Source organism: Centruroides vittatus, unplaced genomic scaffold (genome assembly GCF_030686945.1).
Source record: "Centruroides vittatus isolate TY-2023 unplaced genomic scaffold, ASM3068694v2 contig_18, whole genome shotgun sequence".
NCBI classification, from domain to species: Eukaryota; Metazoa; Arthropoda; class Arachnida; order Scorpiones; family Buthidae; genus Centruroides; species Centruroides vittatus.
The window spans coordinates 1,490,523-1,515,569 of NW_027121101.1; the positions used below are offsets into that span (position 1 = coordinate 1,490,523).

The window sequence follows — 25,047 nt, forward strand, 5'->3', positions numbered from 1 at the left end:
CCAAATACAAATTTTTCTTCTGTATTTTACCCATTTACACTGTTGGGCATTAAAAATGCTACACCAGAAAGGAAAGCAAACTGCAGAATCATATTTATTATACATATACAGTATAATGGGAGGAAGACATGATTGACAGGTAATTTTAAGGTAAAGAGTATGCAGAAATCAGTACCCAAAGCAGCTGCCTCTGGCAATAACAGCAGCTGTAATCCAGCTGGGCATCAAGTTGAACAGAGTTTGGATGGCAGGTATGGATACAGCAGTCCATGCAGTTTCAACTCTATGCCAGAGTTCATCTATCATACTGGCTGGCGAGAATGATGTGCCAGTTTCTCGGCAACTACTGACCAGACATTCTCAATTGGTGACAGACCTGAAGAACATGCTTCCTAGGGCAACAATTGAACACCCTCTGTATTCAGAAAAGTCAGAACAGCATAGGCAACATGAGGTCATGCATTGTCCTATTAAAAGGAAGCATGACGGAAGACTTGAAGATAACACACAGCAATGGACCTTAACACATCAGAAATGTAATGACAGCTATCCAAACGAGAGGTGACCAGGATGTGTAACCACTGGCATCCCATACCATCACTCCAAATACTGGGACTGCAAAATGATGAATGAAAACTGGCAACGATCATTCCTCTCGGTGCCTCCACACATGGATATGGGCATCATGATGCTGTACATAAAACCAGGCTTCATCTGAAATGATGATGTGATGCCACACCTGCATCCATATTTGACGTTGAATGCACTATTGTAGGCATGCCTGTCTCTGCTGCAGTGTCAAGGAAAGCTGCGGCAATGATCATTGTGCTGTTAATTCATGGTGTCGCAGATGTTGTTGCACTGTCTGTTCAGACACTTGTTGTTCTGAAAACGACCAAAGTTCCTGACTCAAGGTATGTGATGTAATTGTACAATCCCGCAAGGCCATGTGGAAAAAATGTCTGTCCTCTCAGGTGTTACTGAACAGAAGACGCTGAGATCCCACATGGCATTCTGTATGGCCTTCCTGGACCCATCAATTCCATATTCTCGTGACAGTCATGGGATCATGACCAATGCAAATAGCAATAGAGTGGAATGATAAACGGCAGTGCCTGTAACTACGCTTCTACCACAATCAAGCTCTGACATGTACTGGTAGGCATTCCTCCTTCTTACATGAGGCATAACAAAACCTTTACACAAGCAACCAACATACAAATGCAATTTCTGTATGAGAAACCAGCTTTTGCAAGCATGCGTTGAAATGCTAATCATTTAAATATCCCAGCATGTTGTACCTTTCATGCAAATTTCACAGAAGATATTAAAGAGGGTGTAAGATTTCTCCATGATTATTAAATGTGTACACAGATGCATGTATGAGAAACACAGTATCTAAGGGTAGAGTGAGAATTGGGAATGAGAGAATGTGTTAATTGCTGTATGTGTACAATACAGTGCTGTTAGTAGACACTGAGAAAGAACTGCAGACCCTTGTGCCAAAGATGGTTGAAGCACATGAAGAGTTTAACTTGCCTGTGAATGTCAGTAAGACAAAGGTGGTTATGTTTGAGTGTGAGAAAAAGCAAATAAAATGTGAAATTCAGATGAATGGGGAAATGTATGGAACAAATGGATGAATTTGTGTATTGGGAAGCATGTTTCAGAAAAATGGCAGTATAGTTGTTGAGACCAAAAGAAGAGCAAATGTTGAAGCACAGGTTGTAGATGTTATGAGTACATTTATACAACAAAATATGTAAAAAAAAAGTCAGAATGACAGTATACAGAATTGTTATGGTTTCTGTGCTGATACGTATGGGTATGTCCGAAGCATCATAGAAGTCACAACACTGCATGTGAAATGAAATATTTGAAGAGAATGTGTGAAGTGATTGTTTGAGGAATGAGAATATCAAGAAAGAATATGATGTGAAAGAAAACATCATACAAAGAGTGAGCAAGTTTTATTTACATAGGTTTGTCGAGAAAATGAATGAGAAGGAATTACTAAAGAGAGTGTACTTGGGAACAGGGCCTTGGAGTCTAAGTCAAAAGCAAATTCATTGCTAGAGGAATTAATGAGTAAAAATGGGCCAACTCAGATTTTTTTTTTATTATGTACTTTATATGAAGCTACCTTTATATTGTGCTAAGAGAGAGATAAAGGTGGCAAAGGTGAAAGAAATATGCAGAGACAGGGGTGTCTGGAGAAATCTGATAAATGGATGAGTATCCCTCTTATATGTTGCCCACTCCTCCTGGAAAATGGACATGAAGATTGAAAGATTGCTGTAGAATCATTAGTTGATAGGTAAATAGATGTTTTATAGCATTTTAATATTTTTTAGGAAACACAAGTAAAGTGATTGAGATATATTAGAACAAGGTACAAACATTGACCATAAGAATAATGAAAAGGCTTATTCTTATTTATGAGATGTTTTCAGATGTGAAGTACACTCATAGTAGTCACATTGTATTGGTATGCTTTTAATATGAAATGAAAATTGACTTTAATCTATCAATATAAAATCACAAACAAATTTCTTATACTTGCAAAACATAAGATTATTTTCTTTTGTTCTACATTTAATTTCTCTTCTAATAATATATAAATATATGTCCAATGCAAACAGCAATAGAGTGGAATGATAAACTGCAGTGCCTGTACGCTACGCTTCTACCACGATCAAGCTCTGACATGTACTGGTAGGCATTATTTAATAGGCATAGTACTATCATAATATGGAAAGTTTCTAAGGTACCAATAAACTTTTAATTTTATACAGGTTGGTTCATTTAAAATATCCCTGAGTATCTTGTAAAATATGCATCCAATCAATCAATTAAAAATTAATCAGAATAAAAGTTATTTACTTTTGAGAGGTTTATTTATTTCATAAACATTTCCCAGCCACCCCTTAAGGGAGAATTTCAAATGGGACACCCATTTTTTTCTTTTTCTATTTTTTGTATTCTCAATAAAATAACAAAATTTTATTTAAAACAATTTTTCAAAAAATGTTAATTTCAAAAGCTGTGATCATTTTTAGATGTATTTTCAAAAAGTATTTTTGAAAAACTAATTTATTGTAACTAAGATATTTAAATGTCTCAATGATTTTGAGTTAGATAATTACATCATCAATTATGTAATTACGATAAAAATAATTTTCATCCAGAAATTTTTTGAGATAATCTTTAAAAAAGGAACATTTGTGTTCCTTCAAAAAACATGTTATTTTGATCTGTATCTGTGAAATTACTAATGGTTAAAAGATGTCCCAGGAAAAAAAATTTTTTAATCAAAGTGGCAATTCTGTTAAATAATTTAATTCTTACATTTAATGAATTGAATAATTTGAAATAAATAAAAAAAACAAATGATAGAAAATTTGAACATTTATTTTTTATTTACAATAAATGTCTGTACTGCTAAAAAAAACTTTTTTAAAATACAACTAAAAATACTCATAACTTTTAAAATTAACATTTTTGAAACATTGTTTTAAATAAAGCATTATTATTCTTTCAAGAATCCAAATACACAAAAAATAGAGAGTTAATATTAAAATTTGTATTTTAATTTTAATATTAAATTTTTTCATTTAAGTTAAATGAATTTTGCAAAAAGTAATACAAAAATCAATGGTTATTTTTTTACTAGATTTAATAATGTTCTCAAACTAAATAAAAATATATAATATTTATTTATTTATTTAATTTATTATACACACACACACACTTTTTAATACATAAGAACATATTCTATATCACAAATAATTGTGCGCTTGTGAAAAAGCTAATATCAAACTAATTTTATCTGATAGGAAAAACATACCTACTATGACTTTTGTTACAGATTTTACTAGACAATGTTAGTTTATTGTATAAATACATTTAATAATAATAATAGTAATAATAATACTTACTCCTGGTCCAGCTGTATACTGAAGCACAGCTTGTTGTAAGACACTACCTGCTGGTATTGTAAGTGGTTGGGCAATAGCTAATGAATAATATTTTTATTTAAATATTTTTCATAATTAAATAGTCTTTAATATTGAAAAAATTAAAATGTTATTTAAAAATGAAATATATTGAGTAAATCTTCAATTTTATTTCTTTATTTTTATTTAGATACAAAAAGAAAATACTACAAAAACTGTCACAAAATAAATTCGTGATGATAAAAATAACAACAAATGATGCAGATGGATTCAAAGACAATATGAAATAAAATACAACAGGTTCTAACAATAAAATTATTAATTCAGAAAATATACGAAGTGACAAAATTATTATTTAAGATAAAATAGAGATAGTAAGAGAAATCAATATAGACCAACAATGACTGGTTTTTCTTTTATAAAAAATTTAATGTATGAACATTGTAATAGTAGACTGGTTTCTTAAGCTGTGATAACTGTGAGCGATAATGATCATCAATGCAAAAACATTGGTAATTCCAACAAAGTACAAAGTATGCTGCATAAATTTAAATGGCAAATGGAAACACAGAAGGTTTGTTTATATTGATATTAAATAAGGTTTGTGCGTTGTTAGTGCAGCTAAAGGTTTATATCATTTAAAAAAAAAAAAAAAGCATTAGTAAATGAAAATTATATAAATCATATTTCATACGTACTCACTTTTTGAACCTTTGTATCCGGTACTTCTTTACTGTCCACAAAACAAACGTTTTCGGCCTCACTCAAGGTCTGCTTCAGGTTAAACTCAATCGAGGTCTGCTTTGTTTTGTGGACAGTAAAGAAGTACTGGATACAAAGGTTCAAAAAGTGAGTACGTATTAAATAAACCGGTATTTAGACTGGAAGATTGGGTAATCATATTTCAAGAATATAATTTGGTTAAGATTATTATTATTGAATTGTGTTTGCTATCTCCAGCATTTATTCCCCACCTGATAGAATCAGAACTACTGTTTATAAAAAAAAAATTCAGTAATTCAATTCCATTCTTTTTTTTTGTAATAAAGTGCACTGTTGATTTACAAAACATTAAAAAAAAAACAATTGGAAAATTCCCACACTTCATTTTGTTAAAAAAGTCCCCACATGAGATTCTGTGCTATTGAACTTATGCTTATATGAGACTATTAAAATTATTAGTTCAAAGCACTTGGTTTGTGACTTTTAAGATATAATTAAGGTTATTTTGGTTTTTACTTAATCAGTCATTAATTTTTCCAGATATGTATCACTAAATTTCTTATAAATATAAACATCTAAAACCCAATAGTTATAGATTAAAGCCAAACATAATAATATAGTCAAATATAATCCAGCAATTGTTTGCTGGATTATATTGGACTATATTACTATATATTAAACTTTTTTTTTTTTATTAAGAATTGCACTGGAATCATTTCTTTGTTGTGAATTAAATTCCAGTCCTAAATTATGTTTAACGAAATTTAAAAAAAGCACTGCTCAAAAAAGATTATTTCTCTAGATCAATGGTATTCAAACATTTTAACAGTGCGACCCCAAGGTAATTTTCTGCAACCCCATTTGGGGTCGCGACCCATAGATTGAATACCACTGCTCTAGAATCAAAGATAAATTTTGGATCATCTTTAAAAGAGGAGAAAAGATACATTGTGCAAAAAGTTTAAATTTAAATGAAGAATAATCCAGATCATTAGAACTTTTATTGTGCAAAGATTCCAGATTGTCCAGATTTCCTATTTCTGTAAATTTGACAAATTTTTGTTAGCTTTTGAATGTAATCCATTCTCAAAATAAAATGATCAAAAATAACATCATATCTTTCTACATACAAAGTGGTCCTCTACTTTCATACCTAACTGGTTCCTGAAATGTGTATGAAAGTCAAAATGCACAAAAATAGAGCAATTTAAAAAAAACAACAAAAAGGGTTTTCAAAATATTTATTTTTTATTGATTAGTATCTGGTGTTTTCTTTATAAATTTGTCAAGAGATAATTGAATTTTACTCTTCTTTTTTTCTTGATAAAGAGTTCTGTAATATACTGTTTCTTTTTCTATTGCCATTTGTACTTGAGATATACATTCTCCTTTGGGATCACATTCTTCCATGATGGTCAAAAATTTGTCAAGATGCATGAAGACTAACTCAAGATGTCCCTGCTCAAAAGTGAACCTGTGATGTCGAAAATGGGCGTGATTAATGTTGGAGACGTGGGGAGGGAATAGTGACTAATAGTTCAAGAGAAGGGGAGAATCATTACATGAAAGTATGTGTATTTTGCCATATATATGGATAAAAATCGAAGTACAAAATAGTGAATTGTACAAAAGTAGAGGACTGCCTTAGTCAATGCACATTGTGGTACATGAAAATCTCACAAGCATTTTCAGTCATTCTAAATTCTTAAAACACAGATTGTCTTTCTACCCTGTTTGTGTTAATTAGAATTTTTGCCATCAGCAGATATTCTTTAGAGGGACTTTCCTGGGAATGGCTTTTTCTGCTGCACTTTTCAGAATGTTATTTAGCTTTGACACCCATTTATCAATTTCCTGTTCAGTATTAAGATAGGTTAGTGTACTTAAATTATTCAGTTCTTTTTGAATTAGACCATAAAACATTTGCCAGTTTGCCTTTTTTTAGGTTGAAGGAATTACTTTTTGTAAGTCAAAGCCTGTGTTGCTGTTCAATGCAAAAGGAGATGGCTCTGTGATCAGATAGCATCTCCTGTTCTACCAGAGACTGACCTGTGATCTTTTTAGCCAGAGAGGAGCCAATGATAGTTAAATCAATCCAACTTTTCCCCAGAATAGAGTCATAAGTTGGATCACTTGGTTAATTTATAACAGTAAAATTTTGATTTTCTAAGAATTCTTCAAATTGGGTGCCTCTGCTATTTTCTATGATATCATGCCAAAGTGGATTTCTGGCATTGGAGTCAACACCAATCAGCAGCCTATTCTTATCAACTGTTTTGTAGGTTTCCTTTAAAAAAGAGATGGCATCATTCAGAGGCAAGCTGGGATAGCAATAAACTGAAGATAAGAACAGAACAGTATCCAGAGTAATAGATATTACAGTGCAGAACTCATTACATAGCTGGGTTAGCTGCAATATGGGGATATTTGGGTTGCATATAATAATGCAAGCTAGGGGATTGGGGACAGCTGCAGAGATAATCTTGAAATTCCTAGGAAAGCCAACAATTTTGGTATTGTATATGTAGGGATCCTGTAATAGAGCAATGTCTATGTCATTATTAAGTATTTTGCCAGATTTCCTGTGACTGCTTTGGAGTGATTGACATTAAATTGAACAATTTTAATGTTTCTTGGTATGTGCCCTCTCCATAGTCTGTTTTCAATCAGTTTTGATTTAACTTTTAAGTATACAGAACATTCTGGGTCTATGGCTTTGTGAGAAACATTTTGAACATTTATTTTTAGATGTTTAGCCCATCTGATACAATTAATGCACTTAATAACAGAAGACTTGGTCTTTTCCACACACATTCTATAGCTGTGACCCTTGACACCACAATGTGAGCAGGCTGGTTGTTCCGGTACACATTTTGAAGCAATATGACCAAATTTACAGCAGTTGTAGCATTGTTTGATTCCTAAGTAATTGAAGACTTGATGAGATCTAAGTCCTATATACACCTTCTGTTTTTTAGTAAATTTTGATAACTTGTGGTGTGGTCAACAAAACCCATGTTTTTTCCTGAGCAGAGTCTGCCTTGGATCTGAAGGAGAATAGTGGTTGTAGTATCTGATCTTTTTCTTCTAGTATTTTTTTTAAAGTTATCATTCTGTGCAGTGACAGTGTTAAGCAACTCCTCTTTATTTAGGTTAGAGAACACATGGTGTATTTGAACTAAGGGCTTTCTTTTAGTTTTCTTTCTTGCTGAAAATTTGAATTCAGAGTCATCATTGTTGTTGATAAGATTAATAATTTTATCGACACTGGCAGTGTTGGATATTTGGAGGTTGACTTTTCCATCTTTTTGCACCAGACAGGAGTCAATCCTGATACCATTGGCAACCAGTTTTAGAACAGATTCTAAATGACTTCTGACTGTATTTTTGTCCACTTGCAAGTTTTTAATCCCTGGAGTTAACAGTAATGTCTCCTTTTTTTGTGCTTGACCAGGCTGGTTATGGACTTTGAGACTCTTGAAACTTTAATAGCATTTGCATATGATTTCAGTTGCGATTGATAATGTATTTTATCATCTTGCAGTTTAACTATTTCTTCTTGTACTGCATTGTATTTATCTAAACAACATAAATGGATGTCAGTTATCCTTTGTATTAGTTGATCCACTGTGTAGCTTTCTTATTGATTGACTGGGTGTTTATTCACTATGGGCTGATAAATAATTTTAAGTTGGTTGATGGCTTCTGTAAATCCTAGTTTCGATATTTCTTCAAAGGCTGCAGAGACATTTTCTGAGGTAGCTTTAGATTTGTGCCCTGGCATCGTGCTGCAGATTAGGCTTAGCTATCGCACTAAGTCATGTGCACGAGTGCAAGGTTGACTAACAACAAAATAATACAAATTTTTAATACTCACATGCACCAAAGGCCAAAAAGCAAAAATAAGACATAATAATGTTTTAAAGAAATGGAAGAAACAAATTTATTATAAAATTAGAGCCAGAACAAAGACAAAGCACTGTTCAACTTGACGCCTGGTGGTTGAAATGACCCAAGGTGACCGTGACCTGGTGGTTGAACTAATTACAGTAGAGCATCGATTATCCGACCCCCAATCAACTGTCACATCGGTTAACCAACCGTGTTCTAGTCGGCAAATTCAAATGTCCGCTAGTGATGTGGCGCTACAATATTTGACTATGTCTTGGCTACTTTAGCATCATTTTTGTTAAATTTTTGCGTGTTTTACCTGGCAACACTGGCTCGACCATGAAAGGGAGGCCAGTATTTAAACCAAGCTTAATTTTTCTATTTTTTGCTTTATTTTTGTATTTATTTTGTGCAAAATAAAGAAATAATTTTTACCGATACAATAGCGACGATTATTATTTTAAAAAAATTTTTGTTAGGCTTAACATCAATGAAAATTCAACGCGAAGTAGGTTAATAGCGATATACTGATATACTGATTACATGGGATATACTAATATACTATAGTAATAATGTATTTTCTCATACTTTTCGGTTATCCGTTTTTTCAGTTATCCAACCAACCCCAGTCCCCAATTGAGTTGGATAATCGATGCTTTACTATACTTAATTATCAACTGATTTTTCACATGTTTAAAAAAATGTTTTGAGGTATTAATATCAAATTTAAGATATCCTATAAACAGTCAAACTTAGGTTATAGAACTTATTTATTTTGAATTAAAAAAAAAACAAGAAAGAAACATAGAAAAAATACTATGGACTTTCTCAGAGTTAAATTTATTCCTAGGGTGGTCTTAAAATTATTTCATAAAACTAGCAATAAAGAACCTGTTAAAAGATATTATAAAAACTAATCTGAGTGTAGGTCTAAAGCAGAAATAATACTGGTAATAAGATATCAAAGACAAGATCCAAAAATGATAATTTCTATTGAAAAAGATTCCATCTGAAAAAAATCTGAGTTAATAAAACAAAAACTTCATTTTAAAAATATTTTAGGAAATCTATACATAAAAACATAGATAGCTTACAATATCAATGTATATACAATAAATTAAAACCACCAGAGCGCAAGAAATATTTCCTCTAGTAAAAAAATTAGCATTAAAAAAATATGTATTTCATACTGTCACAAAAATGTAGATGATTAATTAATTTAAATCAATCATTGAAGAAGAAAAAGAAAACAATTTACAGCAATTGTAAAAAAAAGAGCTTTAGCTTCAGATAACAAAAAACAGAATATAGAGCAAATCAAAAACATTTTTGAAATTCAAATTTAATTTTAAAGCTTAATTAATGTGCCTTAACAGTGATGAAATTTGAATAATACATTTACATGGTAACCCAAAAGTCACACTACCCTTTTAAAAAATTCAAAACAATTTTCATAATAATAATAATTTTTTTCATTTGGTTTCAAATATTAACATTACAATCCTTGGAAATTTGTTATGGAGAAATATAGCACAGTCCCTACAAACCAAAGATGTAAAATTTTATTTTGAAAATGGTCAGTCACACACAAAGAGCATACAGAAGCCATTATCAAGTAAGGAACCAGCTCTCTAAATTTGCAATTATTCATCTAATTCACTTGTTTCCAATAACAGGGCTCTGTATTTAACTTGCCACAAATTTGGAGACCATGTTCCATGCAAACTCCAGAAAACAGGAATCGTGTTCAGCAAAGCATTCAACAAAATACATCCACTAGATATTTCTATGAGTTTAATATTCCCAGAACATCCTTACAGTGAATTTAAAAGGATTTGCACACATACCCACACAAAGTGCAATTAGTGTAAGAGATAAAGCCAATAGATTACCAGTGATGACATAATTATGTTGTTTGTTTTCAAAACATGGCAAGAGACCACAATGAATTTCTTCACAGCTGTGAGGCTACCAAATAATTGTGTGTACAAACTCATCAGTATACATTAACAAACTCTGCAATATCCAGTAATTGAAAGAAAACACTCAAACAGAAATTTGTGCACTGGGAGCTGACATGTTGACCCATATAGAAAATTCACTTAAAAAAGTGTGCACTTGTGAGGCAGCAAATAGAGGTCGTTTACTTTATAACATTTGCTTTAAACAAAAAATTCCAAATTTTATATTTCAATTTTCAGAAGCATTCTTTCAAAAATAAATAAATATAAAAATGTTATACAGTTTTTAAATGGTAGCATGATTTTTAGGCTGTCCTGTATTACCAGCAGGTACAGTATAAAGACTCCCCTCTCCTTGCCTGGCAATATCTTCTTTGTCTTTTGCATCAATTGTCGCCTTTGTAACCAACTCCCTATGTCTATCTCACCTTCCTTCCTTCTCCCCATGTCTACCTCACCTTCCTTCCTTCCAACACTGGCATTTCCATGCCTAAGAATAACTGCTAACCACACTAAAAATGTTTGCATTATACAAACTAATTATAATTAAAATACCACGCAATCATGTAACTGGCAATATGACCACACAGTAAGAGGAAACTGTGGGTTCAAGTCCTGCTTTGGGTCAATTCTTTTCTTCAAAAACCTTCTAGCATTATTCAAATTAGTTAAAGGCACATTAAACAAGTTGAGTAATCACAGCGGTTAAATCATTCCTTTTAATTTTAAACTACAAAAATTAAAGGTAAACATATATTAAAGTATAAATTTAATATAAGAACACATTTAGGAATATGTTCTTATTTTAGCAAATTTATATTCTAAAATCAATTTTTTAATAACTTAAGATGAATCTGCTAATAATATATATAGAAATAGTCTCCATAATATTCAACAATTTACCTGAAGGATTAATCTGAGTTGTTGTTTGTTGTTGTACTTGAGATTGTCGTTGAATGACAGACTGTTGGGTAACAACATTTCCAGAATTCAGAACAGGATCTGAATCCCTTTGTTCAAATGCTTTAGACTCAATTAACTTCTTCTCCCATACCTATAAAAAGTATTTTAAAATATATTAATAATAATAAATACTATGAAGTTTTGTAAGTTTTGAAACTGAACAAGGTCTATTAAATGTATCTCAAAATTGTCTAAAAAAATCACAACAAAATAGTGATAAAGACTATCACCTTCAGTATCATAAACAGTTGCTGATGAAAGAATAGAGGATAGACATTCCATAGCATGTATAATCTGTTTAGTAAAAGTCCAGAATTTTCAGTACTTGGTTATATTGCACCTTTTCTTCATCTCCCGACAAGTGCAATATAACAAGGGGCTATTGTATTACTTAGCTGTTAATTTATATATATCTGAATGCACTTTTCCTACAAAATATCATTATTAAATAATTCAAATTTTCTTACTTTACATTTACTCACGACTGTAAACAAAATAATCTAATATTTGATCATACTTATAAGTTTTATAAATTTATAATTTTATGAGTTCTATGCCATTTCTCAGTCAATTTATTTATTTATTTATTGGTGTGTTTGAACTAATTTCAAATGTAAAGATTGAGAATTTTGAATTAAAAAATGAGTTGCGTAACTTTCCCAGCAAACAAATTTCCTACAAAATCGTGGCACCATCTGTTATGAGATTTTACTAAAAAAACTTTTTACATTATAATTATTATAAAATGACAAAAGCTTAATTTTGAGGGCAGAGATGAGTTTTATAAAAAAAAATTTAAATGCTAATAACAAGTAAAACCTTCATTAAGTCCAACCCTACTCAAGATATGACAAACTCATCCCTTTGACTTTTAACCACAAAAATTTAATAGCATCAATACCCTTTATACACAAGATACCGTGCCAAATTTTTTCTTAATCATTACCCCATCCTGAGATATGAAACAAAATAGATGCCAATACACAATTTTTTTCCTCTTTCTTTGATGTTTTTGGGATCATGTAGTCTCAAAATGTTAAGATTTGCAAAACACCCAGTAGATAAAATTTAACACAATTCCAATACAGTATCTTCCTCCCATGTTATATATATATAACAAGCTGGGAAAGTAAAATAAACTCATTTCCCACAGAAAAAATAGCATCCAAGTTTAGTTCTAAGGGTTTGAACAATGTTCAAATCATAAAAGAATAAAAATAATAAGTGAAAATTCTGTGTATGGAGATATTTAGTGTCTAAATGAAATAAAATCTGGTATTTTGACATTTCAGGATATATGGAAGACATTTCAAAAAAATTAACAACAAAACTCACCATAATAACACTTTGGCACTGCAAGCAACAAACATTTTATTTATATAAGACACTCATGTACAAAGACCTTAGTAATGCAGAGGACACTGCTCAATGTGGTCCCCATTTTGAAGATGCAAAAATCCAAAGGCAACAAACAGTGTGTTCAATAGCCAACCATAATTAATTCTCTGTTGTGGTGGTTGGCAACATGGCACTTGACCACCATCCCCAACCTATGTGACGTCAGGGCTGAAGCTAACTCACTTTTTGGGTTGACGTGCTACCGTCTGATCGCTCACCTTGTCGCATGCTCCAACCATTGTTCGTGGTCGACTTGATCATAACTTTTGTATATATTCTGTCAAATAAATTCCCGACAACTACTGGCGGATTCCATCATCTGTCCTGAAATCATTTACTCGATTCTATGTCGATGCTACTTATGGATGTAACAGGATAATCAAAATGACCGATTCTTCCTCAAGAGGTGCACTTTAGTGGCCTCCTCATTGTGATGCTTCTCAGCTGCATTGTGATACTGTCTTTCTAGGCTATCAAATTTGCAATAAGCCTCGATAATCCGCCCTTCTTAAACATCCCATTATATGGATTATCCATACCAAAAGTGCTAAAGTGGTGAGTTTTGGTAGCATTTTTTTTTACAGATGTCTTTCACAAGTTTTAAAATGTTATCATACCAGAGTTGATAGCATTTGGATTGCTAAATATTTCTCTAGACAGCATTGGATAGGAATCATTCCATATTGTAAATCAATTTTTCTACATTATGAAAATGGAATTGCTACATACTGCACATTTTATCACTTTATATTATTTCTGATAAGTTTTTTCTTATTGTATTTAAATTGACAGGCATATATATTAGATACGTTGTTTTTATAATTATAAAAATTTCCACTATTATAGTTATTTTCTAATTGTCAATTCTTAAAATTGTGTATATTTAGATTTTCTGAATTCAAGAGACAATACTAAAAGAAAGCCCTTTCTGATTCTACCTCAAGCATGATATTAAGTTATAGATGTAAATAGAGATCCATACAAACCCAGGATTATTTACATTTTAAATAATGAAAACTAGAGGGATGAGTTGCAATCTTTTTTAAAATCCTTTTTAATTATAATCAGGGTTTGTGATAGCTAATGACTGAAGATAAAATACTAAAAATCTTCATTAAAAAAAACCAATGATTCACCATTAAAAACAATACACAGACATACATATTAAAACTGTAGTCCATTTGTAGTGTCTTCATTATTTAAAATGTAAACATTAATAACAGATATAAAAGTGTAACCTGTCAGTTATGTTTTTATATTTGATATTCAGTATTATTTATTACCAGATCAGTCAAATGAAAACCTTAAAACATGTGTAAAAATTCTAAAACTTATGTATTTTTTTTTCAAATTGACATGCTGAAGGACATCTGAAAAGTAGGTACTAGGAATCAGTATGCATATGGCTACATTTGTGATGTCACAGCAGTAGTCCTAAGATGACCATCTCATTAGAATCATGTTGCAGAGGGGAGCACCATTCTGTTATCAGATTCCTTAGTAGTAATGGGGTGAAAACAGCAGAAATCCATTGTAAAATGAAGGCTCAGTATGGGAGTGCATGCACATCTCTCCACGCGTGGCATAAAAAGTTTGAAGATAAAATAAGACTCACATCAACCATTAACTGGCATGAATATAATTAACACTTGAGTAACGAATATTTTTGTAACCCCTTCTGGGCTCACAAAGTTTGAAGATGGCATAACTTCTGTGGATGATGATCAGGAACCAAGACAGGGTCATTGAATTGTGACACCGTAGTCAATAGCTGAATTATTTAACATCAGTATAGTTCAGCACCCCATATCATCCTTGTTGAATATAATGGGGTTCTTCTGTAACAAGACAATGTGAAAACTACATGCTGCTCATTTGACAGTTGCATTCATGGAAAAACTGCACATGGAGCGTTTTACAAACTACACACTCACCAGACCTCACCTCAAGTGATCACTTTTTTACACCACTTAAAGAGGTGCTGAGTTGCAAAAGGAAGTTTATGAATAGCTCTACAAGCCAATACATCACCAACTGCCATGAATAATCGGGCTAACTTTTGGATATATATGATTAAAAATTAGAAATAAAGCTCTACAAGCAGTCGAAACAATTCTATTTCAGAAGAATCCATGGACTTTGTAACCAATGGAGGGTATACATTGGAATTTATTTACAAATTAAGGTTTGCATTTGACTCTTCCTTGTATATTGATATTAATTTGTATAATATTTAAAAGTAAAGGAAAAAAAACTCAAAAAAGGAAAAATTCATTTAAAGCTATGTATTCAGAGTTTTTTAATAACTTATTATTATTATCATCATCATCATCTTTATTAGTGAGATTATTATATATTTTTATATGTGAATACAGTTGTCCATACTTGTCTGATTTGTGCCATGTATCAAGTGTCAAAATTTGTGGAGTTCTCACGTTTTGATAAGATTTGATGATTTTTATGGGTTTCATATTGGTTATGAATGTCAGCCTGAAAAATAACCAATTCAGTAACTGACAGCACACGATAACTGGCAGTAAAATTTCCTTTTTTTAATACAACTTTATTACAGTCAAATAATAATAACAATTCTTTATTGCATGAACCTTAGTTCATTATATGGAGTTAAACTATAATTTAAAAGTAAGTTAGTAATATTTAACAAATTAACATAACAACTTAGTAGAGGATAACCAAATAAAATACACAGTAATAATCAGATTTTGAGAAACATGAGAAACTAATTATATCTTTCCAAGACTTAAATCTCATCAAATACTTTTTCCAACTTTCTTGAATAGAAAAATAGAATAGAAAAATACATGTTCCTAAGTCTCATACACTTGCATGTTCAATTACTATAAATTCTATCAGGATCTATTATTAGTGTACTGTACTATTATATGTCGAAATATAATTTTGACCACATCTTAGTTGAAGAATTAACCATTTTACATAATTTACGTCCATAAACAAATAATCTTCACACACAAAAGTTGTTTTAATACTACAGTATAATTGAAAATGCTTATTCTTTTCCAGCAGAGACCAATCTTCTTGTTTGCATTGTTCACAACACACTTTCAGAATTAACATTTGATAGCTTTCAATCAAATGAGGATCTTGAGACAACCATAAAAAGAAGAAATCATGTTGATCTAATTTATAGAGTTTGTTATATGTTAATTTAACATAACTTTTATCCTCCAACTTCAAAATCTAAAATAAAATTATTCCTTTAATTACAATTGTTAATATTCTAGAAATGCTAAACTCCAAACACAACATGTAAACTGGAATTTTACTGTATGGCATAAATATTTTTCAAAGATATAAAGTAAGAACAAGTTCCATTTTATCATAATAAGTTATTGCCCATTCAGGAGCAGCATAAAGTAATACAGATAAAATCATTGATTGAAATAATTTTATATAAATATTAATATGAGCAGAATTAATTTTAGCTCTTGAAAGAATCAACCACATAGAACCTGGTGCCATTTTAGCCTTAGGTATATTATAATTTTTGGCCTGTAAGAATTTTCCAGAAGAAAAATAAAAATTCCCAGATATATGTAATTTGGGACAACTAGTAAAGGTTGGTTGTTAAGAAACTATCTCTCTCTGGGTAATAGTTTACTGCTTTTTTAAAATACCCATTACCTTAGTTTTTAAAACATTTATAAATAGTCCATAGTCACTACAAAATTCCTCTAAAATTGCAATTTTCTTTTGCAACATTTGTGGAGTATCAGCAAGAATTACAGTATTGTCTGAATATATTAACACATGTATCTCCACTTGATCAGAGAGAGAACCTGCTTGCTCCTGACACAAAATATATGTAAGGATCCAGCTTTCTAGTCTTTTATTTAATAAAGACAAACAGTTTGCCAATTACAGGAACCAAAGATATAGGACGATAATTTTTGAGATCATACACATCACCTTTTTTATATATTGGAATAATCAAAGATTCAATCCATGCTTTGGAAAACTAGAATTTATTTTATTTTAATAGAGTTAAAAACTTCTACAATTGTAGAAAGAAACTTTTCTGAAAGACACTTTAAATATTCTGATCTAATAAAATCAATTCCAGATGAGGTACCAGCTTTAAAATGATTAATTGCTCTTTTTATTTCCTCCAATGTAAAATCTGTAAAACATTCTGACTTTATTGGAAACACTGTATACCTTATCCATTGACAATTGTTGATCATTAATAATTAAAGAATGTTCTTTAGAGAATTTAGTGGAAAAAAAATTGAACCATCTTTCTAAGGTAAATCTTAAATTATAACTTGATGCACTTTTACGTTTAAAACTATTAATTTTTTGCTAAAATATTTTAGAACTATTAAATGACACCAATCTCCTATTTTTAAATTCCAAAAATAAGACTGTTTTTTGTTTTGTTTTGACATAATACTTTATACTCTTTCAAATAGTTTTCACAGAAAGCATAATGTTCTACTGTATTTAACTTTTTTGCCTTCTTAAACAATTTCCACAGATTTTATGTAACATTCACTATCATACCATACATTTCTTATATGGCTTTTATGAAAAACAGATTTAACATCGTGAATTAAGTCTAGGGACATTGTTGCTTTAACTATACAAGGTCTGTTCAAAAAGTTCCCGATCTTTTTGAATAGTGCACCTCCAGTTGGTTATTTTTTAATCCACTTGGAGGTGTTGTGTCTGCAAAACCTCCCGAGTAACCTCCTTCAATCCGTTTGTTGATATCTTGTTTTGGTGGTTAGTTACAGCTGCTTATGTGAAGGGGTGTTTGTGGGGTTCAGCAAACTATCGGATTCACGGAAATGAGCTCTTTGAAGGAGCAGCATTGTTCTGTAAAATTCTGTGTGAAACTCGGGAAATCCTTCACGGAAACTTTTGAGTTGATTACAATGGCTTATGATGAGGATGCTATGAACCATCCCCCTGTCCTAAAAAAGCTCAACAAGTTTAAGGTAATGTTGACTGTTTTTTTTTTAATGAAAAGAGGGTTCTGCATTACAAATACCTACCTACAGGCCAGACAGTCAACACGGAATACCTGGCGGTTATGAAACGCCTGAGAGACAGAATCAGGCAAAAACAGCCCAAACTTTGGAGGAGTGGCGAGTGGTTTTTCACCACAGCAACATGCCAGCTCATTCGTCCCTCAGAACTCATGAGTTTTTGGCCAAAAACAAGACCGCTGTTGCTTCCCCACCCACCCTACTCACCTGACCTGGCCCCATGAGACATTTTCCTGTTCCCCAAACTAAAAAACCTGCTCAAAGGAAAAAGATTTTCCACCATTCCAGAGATAGAGAAAAATTTGACGAAGGAGCTTATGAGCATTCCGGAAGAAGTGTTCCAGGACTGTTTCAAAAAGTGGAAATACCGTTGGGATAAGTGTATACATTGGGGAGGAGACTACTTTGAAGGGGACCATGACCAATAAATTGTAAGTGAAGTATTTTTTTTGTAATAAAAAAAAGTTCTGGAAATTTTTGAATAGACCTCATACAATTCACTAGATTATTAGATGTGAGGTTTCCTCCATAGTCTTCCAATAAAAAGTTATCTAGTGTGACAGTAAATGAAGATTTAAATTCATTTCTCCATATTGCACATTTACCAAAACTCTGGATGATACCAAGGGGATTATTGATAGTAAGACAGGTGAGTGATCAGAACCTATCTCTGATAAAACACACAAGTCATTTATAATATGAGAATATATTTCTTGTGACACTAACACAAAATCAATTACACTGCCTCTGTTAGTTGTATGGTAGGTAAAATTACCTTCATCATCCCCTGGCAATAAACCATTTAAGCAAACAAGATTATTATCCTCACAAAAATGGTTGAGAATTTTCCTTCTATCATTAACAATGGAATCTTTTGTAGCTCTGAAAGCAATTTGCTGGCCACCAGTGAAACATGACAAATAATCAGAATATTCCATTCTAGCATTAAAATCTGCACATAAGATCAAGTTATTTCCATGTAGTGAGTAGTTTTCTATAAGCAACAAAATATTCTTGAAATCATCATCATAATTATTGTTAGGTGGAATTTATGACACTATTAGCTGGATATTAGTTAAGTCTTCAGTATCTAGTTGTAAAATCAGCACAAATCATGACAAATATCAGTTTAACTTCAGAGACTGTATCTAATCTAAGACTGACAATTAATCTGCCACTGGGTCTTTTAGGATCCTCACAGCTATACACTACCTGAAGATAAATTTTATAATCATTAGAAAACATTGAATCAATTGCAACAGATGTATGCCATGCTTCTACCAGACAGAACACATCCCTTCTCTATATATCAGATTCCAGAAGTTAGGAAAGCAATGTTTATTATTTAAACAGGTGATAGAAGTTTCATATTATCATTATTATCCAAGTACAGAACTTTATACTCATCATCCTTGTCCTTTATATCATCACACTGTTTATCATTGTAAACTAATTGTTCGCCATCTGTCTGGATAATTTTACCTTTGTAATTAGACACAAATGTCACCAGAGTTTTGGTATGATTAATCTGTTACATTGCAATTTAACATTCATAGCTCATTTTGAACACATTTCTTTACCAAAGAGCCTTAATTTGTTTCTGATAGTTCTTGTATTTATTGCTCATCGAATAGTCATTGTTAATGAATATATTTAAACCTTTTAAATTACTAACGTTTTTATGTACGTTTAATTTCTCTTCAAAACTGATCAACTCACAAATAATTAATCTTTTTCCATTTGGTTTAAATGTTCCAATTCTAGGAACATGCTTAATGTTCACATCTGTAACCTTTAAGCTATCATTAAGTTTCTGAACCTTAAATAAGCTATCATCCATTTTATTGTTATCCTCTATACCTGAGATTACATTATTATTTTTTCTTTCTTTATCTTCTAACCTCATTAACTTTTCATGCAAATTATTACATATTGCATCAATTTCCGTAATTGATTTATCACCTTTAACATAACCTTTTTCTCTATCAGTTTCAAGGACAGAGCTTGGATTCAAGATCTACCAAAGCAGTGTCTATATTTTCAATCCACATTTGCATTCTATCTAAATGCTCTAAAAGAATTTGTAATTTACTATTTGAAGAAGCTTGTAATTTCAACAACAGTTGAATTCCTTCTTAAACATTAATCTCCTTTTCAGTACTTATATAAGACAAGATCAACTGTTCTGTTGACTCACCTGAAACATTCTCTTCGCTTCCCACTCATTTTCTTACATTTCGTGGAGATATATGTTGAGATAGCGACAAAAATGTTTTCCTTTTCTGAGATGAAAATTCTGTCTTTTTTCAAGAAAAAGACAAAAATGAGTCAAATCACAAGAAAGCAAAAAATTCAAACCAAGTTACAACAGTCAGAAGTACAGTACTTCATTACAGTCAAATATCAAGAGTAAAAAGTTAAACATATACTGTAATAATACCTGTATAACAAAAGCAAAATTTATAATTAGAAAAAAAAGTTATTTTTTGTGAACTTTATAGGTTTCACAGATTCTAACAGCATTATTTGTGGCAAAAATTAATAGTAACCACTGCATTTAATTTAATTTTTAAAAAAATGGATTTACAAAATGCTAAAAAAAAATCAAAATGCAGGAAATATATCTTCCTGTTTCAATTTTCTTTGAGTTTTTATAGCAGCTATTTTGGATTGCAATTTTTTTTATTTTACTACTGTAACATAAATTTTATAAAGTTTCTGAATAAGAGGACTAACAAAATTAAAAAATAATGCATTTATAAAATTTATAATTAGACTGTTTTTGATACATAATTTTTTAATTACATGTATAAAAGCACTAAAATATGTGAATGTTAAATTTAATATTAAATTATTTTGAATATAGTTGTAATGTGAGACAATTTCACAACGACAGTGTTCTAAAAAATCATTGCAAGAATATTAAGAGAATGCCTACCTCAACCTCAAATTGCACTAATATAATACAATATTCCTAACGTTTTCAAATCTACAAAATAATCTTAAAACTATGGTTATTTTTAATTAAACTTTAAATTTAACATATTAAATTTTTAAATTTATAACATACATTATAATAACTTATTTACCAGACTAAAAAATACCTCAAGCAAAACTTTATATAATTGCTTGTTAAAATATGCAATAATCTTTTGGTAAAATTTAAAATATATTTTACTAACTTGTTTCAATTCAATAAGAACTTGTTCATCCACTCCATCATCCAAAAATATTTCTCGTACATTAGCCACAACATCTTCAATGACACTGCGATATAACACTGGCTAAAAAAATTTATTTTTATTAATTTCAGTGTTAATTAATAAATTTTTTGAACATAATTAGTATTTCAGAATACATATTAGTAATTTCTAATTAAATTTTATTACTTAAAGGTTATTTATAAAATTCACACAAGATTGCAATTTATTTCAGTTTTTCCATCATAAGAATATCATTATAATTTTATACATTGTTTTATACTATCACAAACAGATATATACTTATGTAAAACATTTTTAACTTTAATTTATATATGTAAAACTTTTCTAAGCGTATTAGCAGATAAAAAGATCATGCTAGATAATCAAGATTTCACTGTAAATGGAAGCTTGTACTTAGCTAATTTCCTATTTAATTTTATGAAATTCCACTATAAATCAACTAATTATGCACCTTATTGCACCAAACTCTTCATATGTAACAGCAGATCATCTGCTATTATGTATATTAAAATTCATATGAATATTTTATGTTTTCCAATACAATAAAGAAAATATATTTCTCTTTGCAGACAATACATACATAATGTGTCTTTAAACAATACATCCTTTCTCATGCTGATGAGGGATAAGACAATTCCATGGAGGAGTCGACCTTTTATTTGAGGCTTCTTGTCCACCTTCAAATGTAAAATAGTCCAATACTTCCCTCTAGTGGTGGCAGCACAATTAAAAAATAATTTACAATTTTTAAAATAAGCCAGGACAATGTAATACAAAACTTGTAAAATTGTAAATTATTTTTTAATTGTGCTGCCACCACTAGAGGGAAGTATTGGACTATTTTACATTTGAAGGTGGACAAGAAGCCTAAAATAAAACGTTGACTCCACCATGGAATTGTCTTATCCCTCATCTGCATGAGAAAGGATGTATTGTTTAAAGACACATTATGTATGTATTGTCTGCAAAGAGAAATATATTTTCTTTATTGTATTACATTGTCCTGGCTTATTTTAAAAATTTTATGTTTTCATTCCAGAATCACAGTGAATACAACAGTACAAAAGTATAAAAGATAATCACAATGTATTGTGAAAGAAAATCTGATTTAATCAAAAAAAGATAAGTTCTGTCCAAAAAATCATGTTTTCACACTGTATAGGTGCTGCAAAATGCAATGTACAAATTTTTTCATATTTTCTAACAGATTGAATCTCATTCCTAGAGATTCTAATCTTAGAAGATTATGATGGTTTCATTCTCTTAAATGTTACTTGAATAGTCTGTAGTTCAAAACAAAAGAAGCAGTTAAGGATGTTTTTCAATTGTAATTTAGTAGGCTCAATAAATCTTATTTATAATACAAATAAGAAGTGTCCAATTAATTCCAGGACACAACTATTCCTTTGCTTCTGCTGCATCAAAAACTCCACTAAAGCCCTAGTCACACTATGCGATTTCCAGCTGCGCAGGCGACCGCAACTGCAACAAGTGCAAATCACGCGCATCTTCTTGTGGTCACACATTGTTCGCTGACATTGCAACTTGGAAACATGTGACCCTATAATAAACCAGTAAAATTACAGTAGCTCGTTTTTGACTACTTCCATGAGTTTACCAACATTTTATGTTCTACTTCATAGTATTTACAGAATTTTAGCAACTTTTTTTATTAAAATGGTAAGTAGTTCCTTTTCTGGAATGAATAAAATAAAAAAAAAAGGCAATTATTTTGATATAGCTGGCGAGAATACACAAAAAGATAAAATCTTCAATAAAATGAAGAATTAAAATCCCACAGGTATTCATGAGCTCAAATAAGCTCAATCAATCTCAATTCTGTAAAAGTATAAATCCTCTAACTATCCGCCATGAAGACGAGCTATTTTCAATGTTGTCACCGTATGACGTGACACAAAGGTGTTTGCTGATTGGATGCATGTTTGCAATCGGTGCAAGTAGAACAAACTTTTTGTTTCTAGTTGTAGTTGCGCTGGTTTTTGAGGGATTACTAGTTAATGGGAACAGCCGGTCGCGGTTGCAGTCGCCCGCATGGCTGGAAATCGCATAGTGTGACCAGGGCTTAATACGGAAAGTAGCATATACTAGGACTATGTGTTGCAATAGTAGATTCAAAAGTACCCAAAGGGAACTAACTCAAAAATTAATAATATCTGAACAAGTCAAAGCCAATAAACCATATTTATGTTGATGCTTGAACAAATAAGTTTTAATTTTTTTATGTCGATGGGGAGGGCTTAAACCCCTGTAGCCCTCCCTGTAGATCAGCCACTGATCTATTGGCCAGATTGTAAACTATATCAGAGCAGTCAACATCATTGGTGGACCACACATGTCAACACAGTTGATGTTTGTCTGGAACAAAAAACTTATGATGAAATTTCCTGTTGCAAGAGTGTTTACAGTACAGAAATTCATTGACTGCTCTTGGTAGTGTTCAAGAAAGACACTTTGTCATGATCAAAAAGTTTGAGTGGTGTGTAAAGTTTTATGATGGTAGAAAAATCAGTAACAGATGACCTGAGATCTAGAGCTCCTTGCTTGGCTATCTCACAGGGAGAGAGTCATATGTTTGGGTCTCCAATTCAAACAAAATTTGGTGTGTGTGTGTAGCCCTTAACTTGAGCTCTTTTCTAACTAATAGGATCCACTTCCCAACCATTTCCAAAAAACATGCCTAAAAATTGAGTGTTTAGCTTATAAGGTTTTGGAAGTTTGCCATTGTTCGGACACTGTAACATCAACTTCCTTACTCTAAATTTCCAGACTGATTTCTAATAACATTGCATGCATTCTCAACTCACTCTTGTAGCTCTGTCACAGCTGCAAATGGCAGGAAGTAGACAAGAGTTCAAATACCTCCAAAAATAAAAATCAAAGAAATTTAAATAAAGGGTCCTAACTGGAAAATGATGATCCACCTCTCCCTAATTTTCAATTAAGATAATCTCTTGTTACAATAATAAAATGAAGAGGTGCTCTATTATGCATGAACTAAATGATCATTCTTGATGCTAAGGGAACTTCTTCCAACAATTAAAAAAAATGTTTTCTATCAAATTCTTTTCTTCCAGAATATTCTAAATTATTTATAAAAATTAATTTAGCCAACATTCTGCATAGTTTTAGAACAGATTTACAATAGGAATTGGCAGGGGCGGTTCTACATAGGAACTAATAGGGCTTAAGCTCTATTAGTCCCTATGTAGAACCGCCTGGGCTTAAGCCCTGGGCCCACAAAATTGAATCATCATCATAAATTTTTAATACATTTTCATTAACAATGAACACTTATCATATAGTAAAAAAATAGTTAATATTAATATATAATAATAATGATAATTTATAGTATTATTTGCTTATTGTAATAATTCTTAATCTAACAAAAAATGGGGCCCCATTGGACTTCAATAAATCCTAGGCCCCAAAAAACCTAGATCTGCCCCTGGGAATTGACAGGCAAAGTTACAAAATTAATTTAAATATAATTATTAAATTTAATAAGAGATAGCACCTAATGCCTGCCTCTAGTGACAAATTATTTAGAAATTAATTAATTTATATAAATAAATTAAAATATTTGCAGAGAAGTAGCTTGATTTAATACAACAGTCATTAGGTGATTTAGCCTTATCGACAATGGGTCGTACAACTGGGTACATGTTTTACTCAAAGAGTATTACTAATATATCTGGTTTCATGATGTTTGTATGTGTATCTATCAAATTCACCAAGAAAGCTCAAAATGATTCTCTAAGAATATGTTTGACAAAATTTAAGGGCCAGTCAGTCAGCTTCAAATGATTTTTGCCCAATCATTAATTAAGTACTAGTGTTGGTGCTAAGATGACAAAACTATCTCTCTATAGTTCTCAGCCCA

The 25,047-nt window shown here is 31.1% G+C and overlaps 1 protein-coding gene across 1 annotated transcript in view; it reads right to left on the bottom strand.

Moving 5' to 3' along the window:
• LOC136969539 (transcription initiation factor IIA subunit 1-like) overlaps positions 1-25,047 on the bottom strand; it is a 57,437-nt gene that overhangs the window by 22,596 nt on the left and 9,794 nt on the right. The window contains exons 2-4 of the mRNA XM_067263741.1: positions 21,105-21,206; positions 11,435-11,585; positions 3,939-4,015 (exon numbers count right to left, since the gene is read on the bottom strand). Coding sequence (XP_067119842.1) covers positions 3,939-4,015; positions 11,435-11,585; positions 21,105-21,206 — 330 coding nt within the window. The remainder of the gene's footprint in view (positions 1-3,938; positions 4,016-11,434; positions 11,586-21,104; positions 21,207-25,047) is intronic.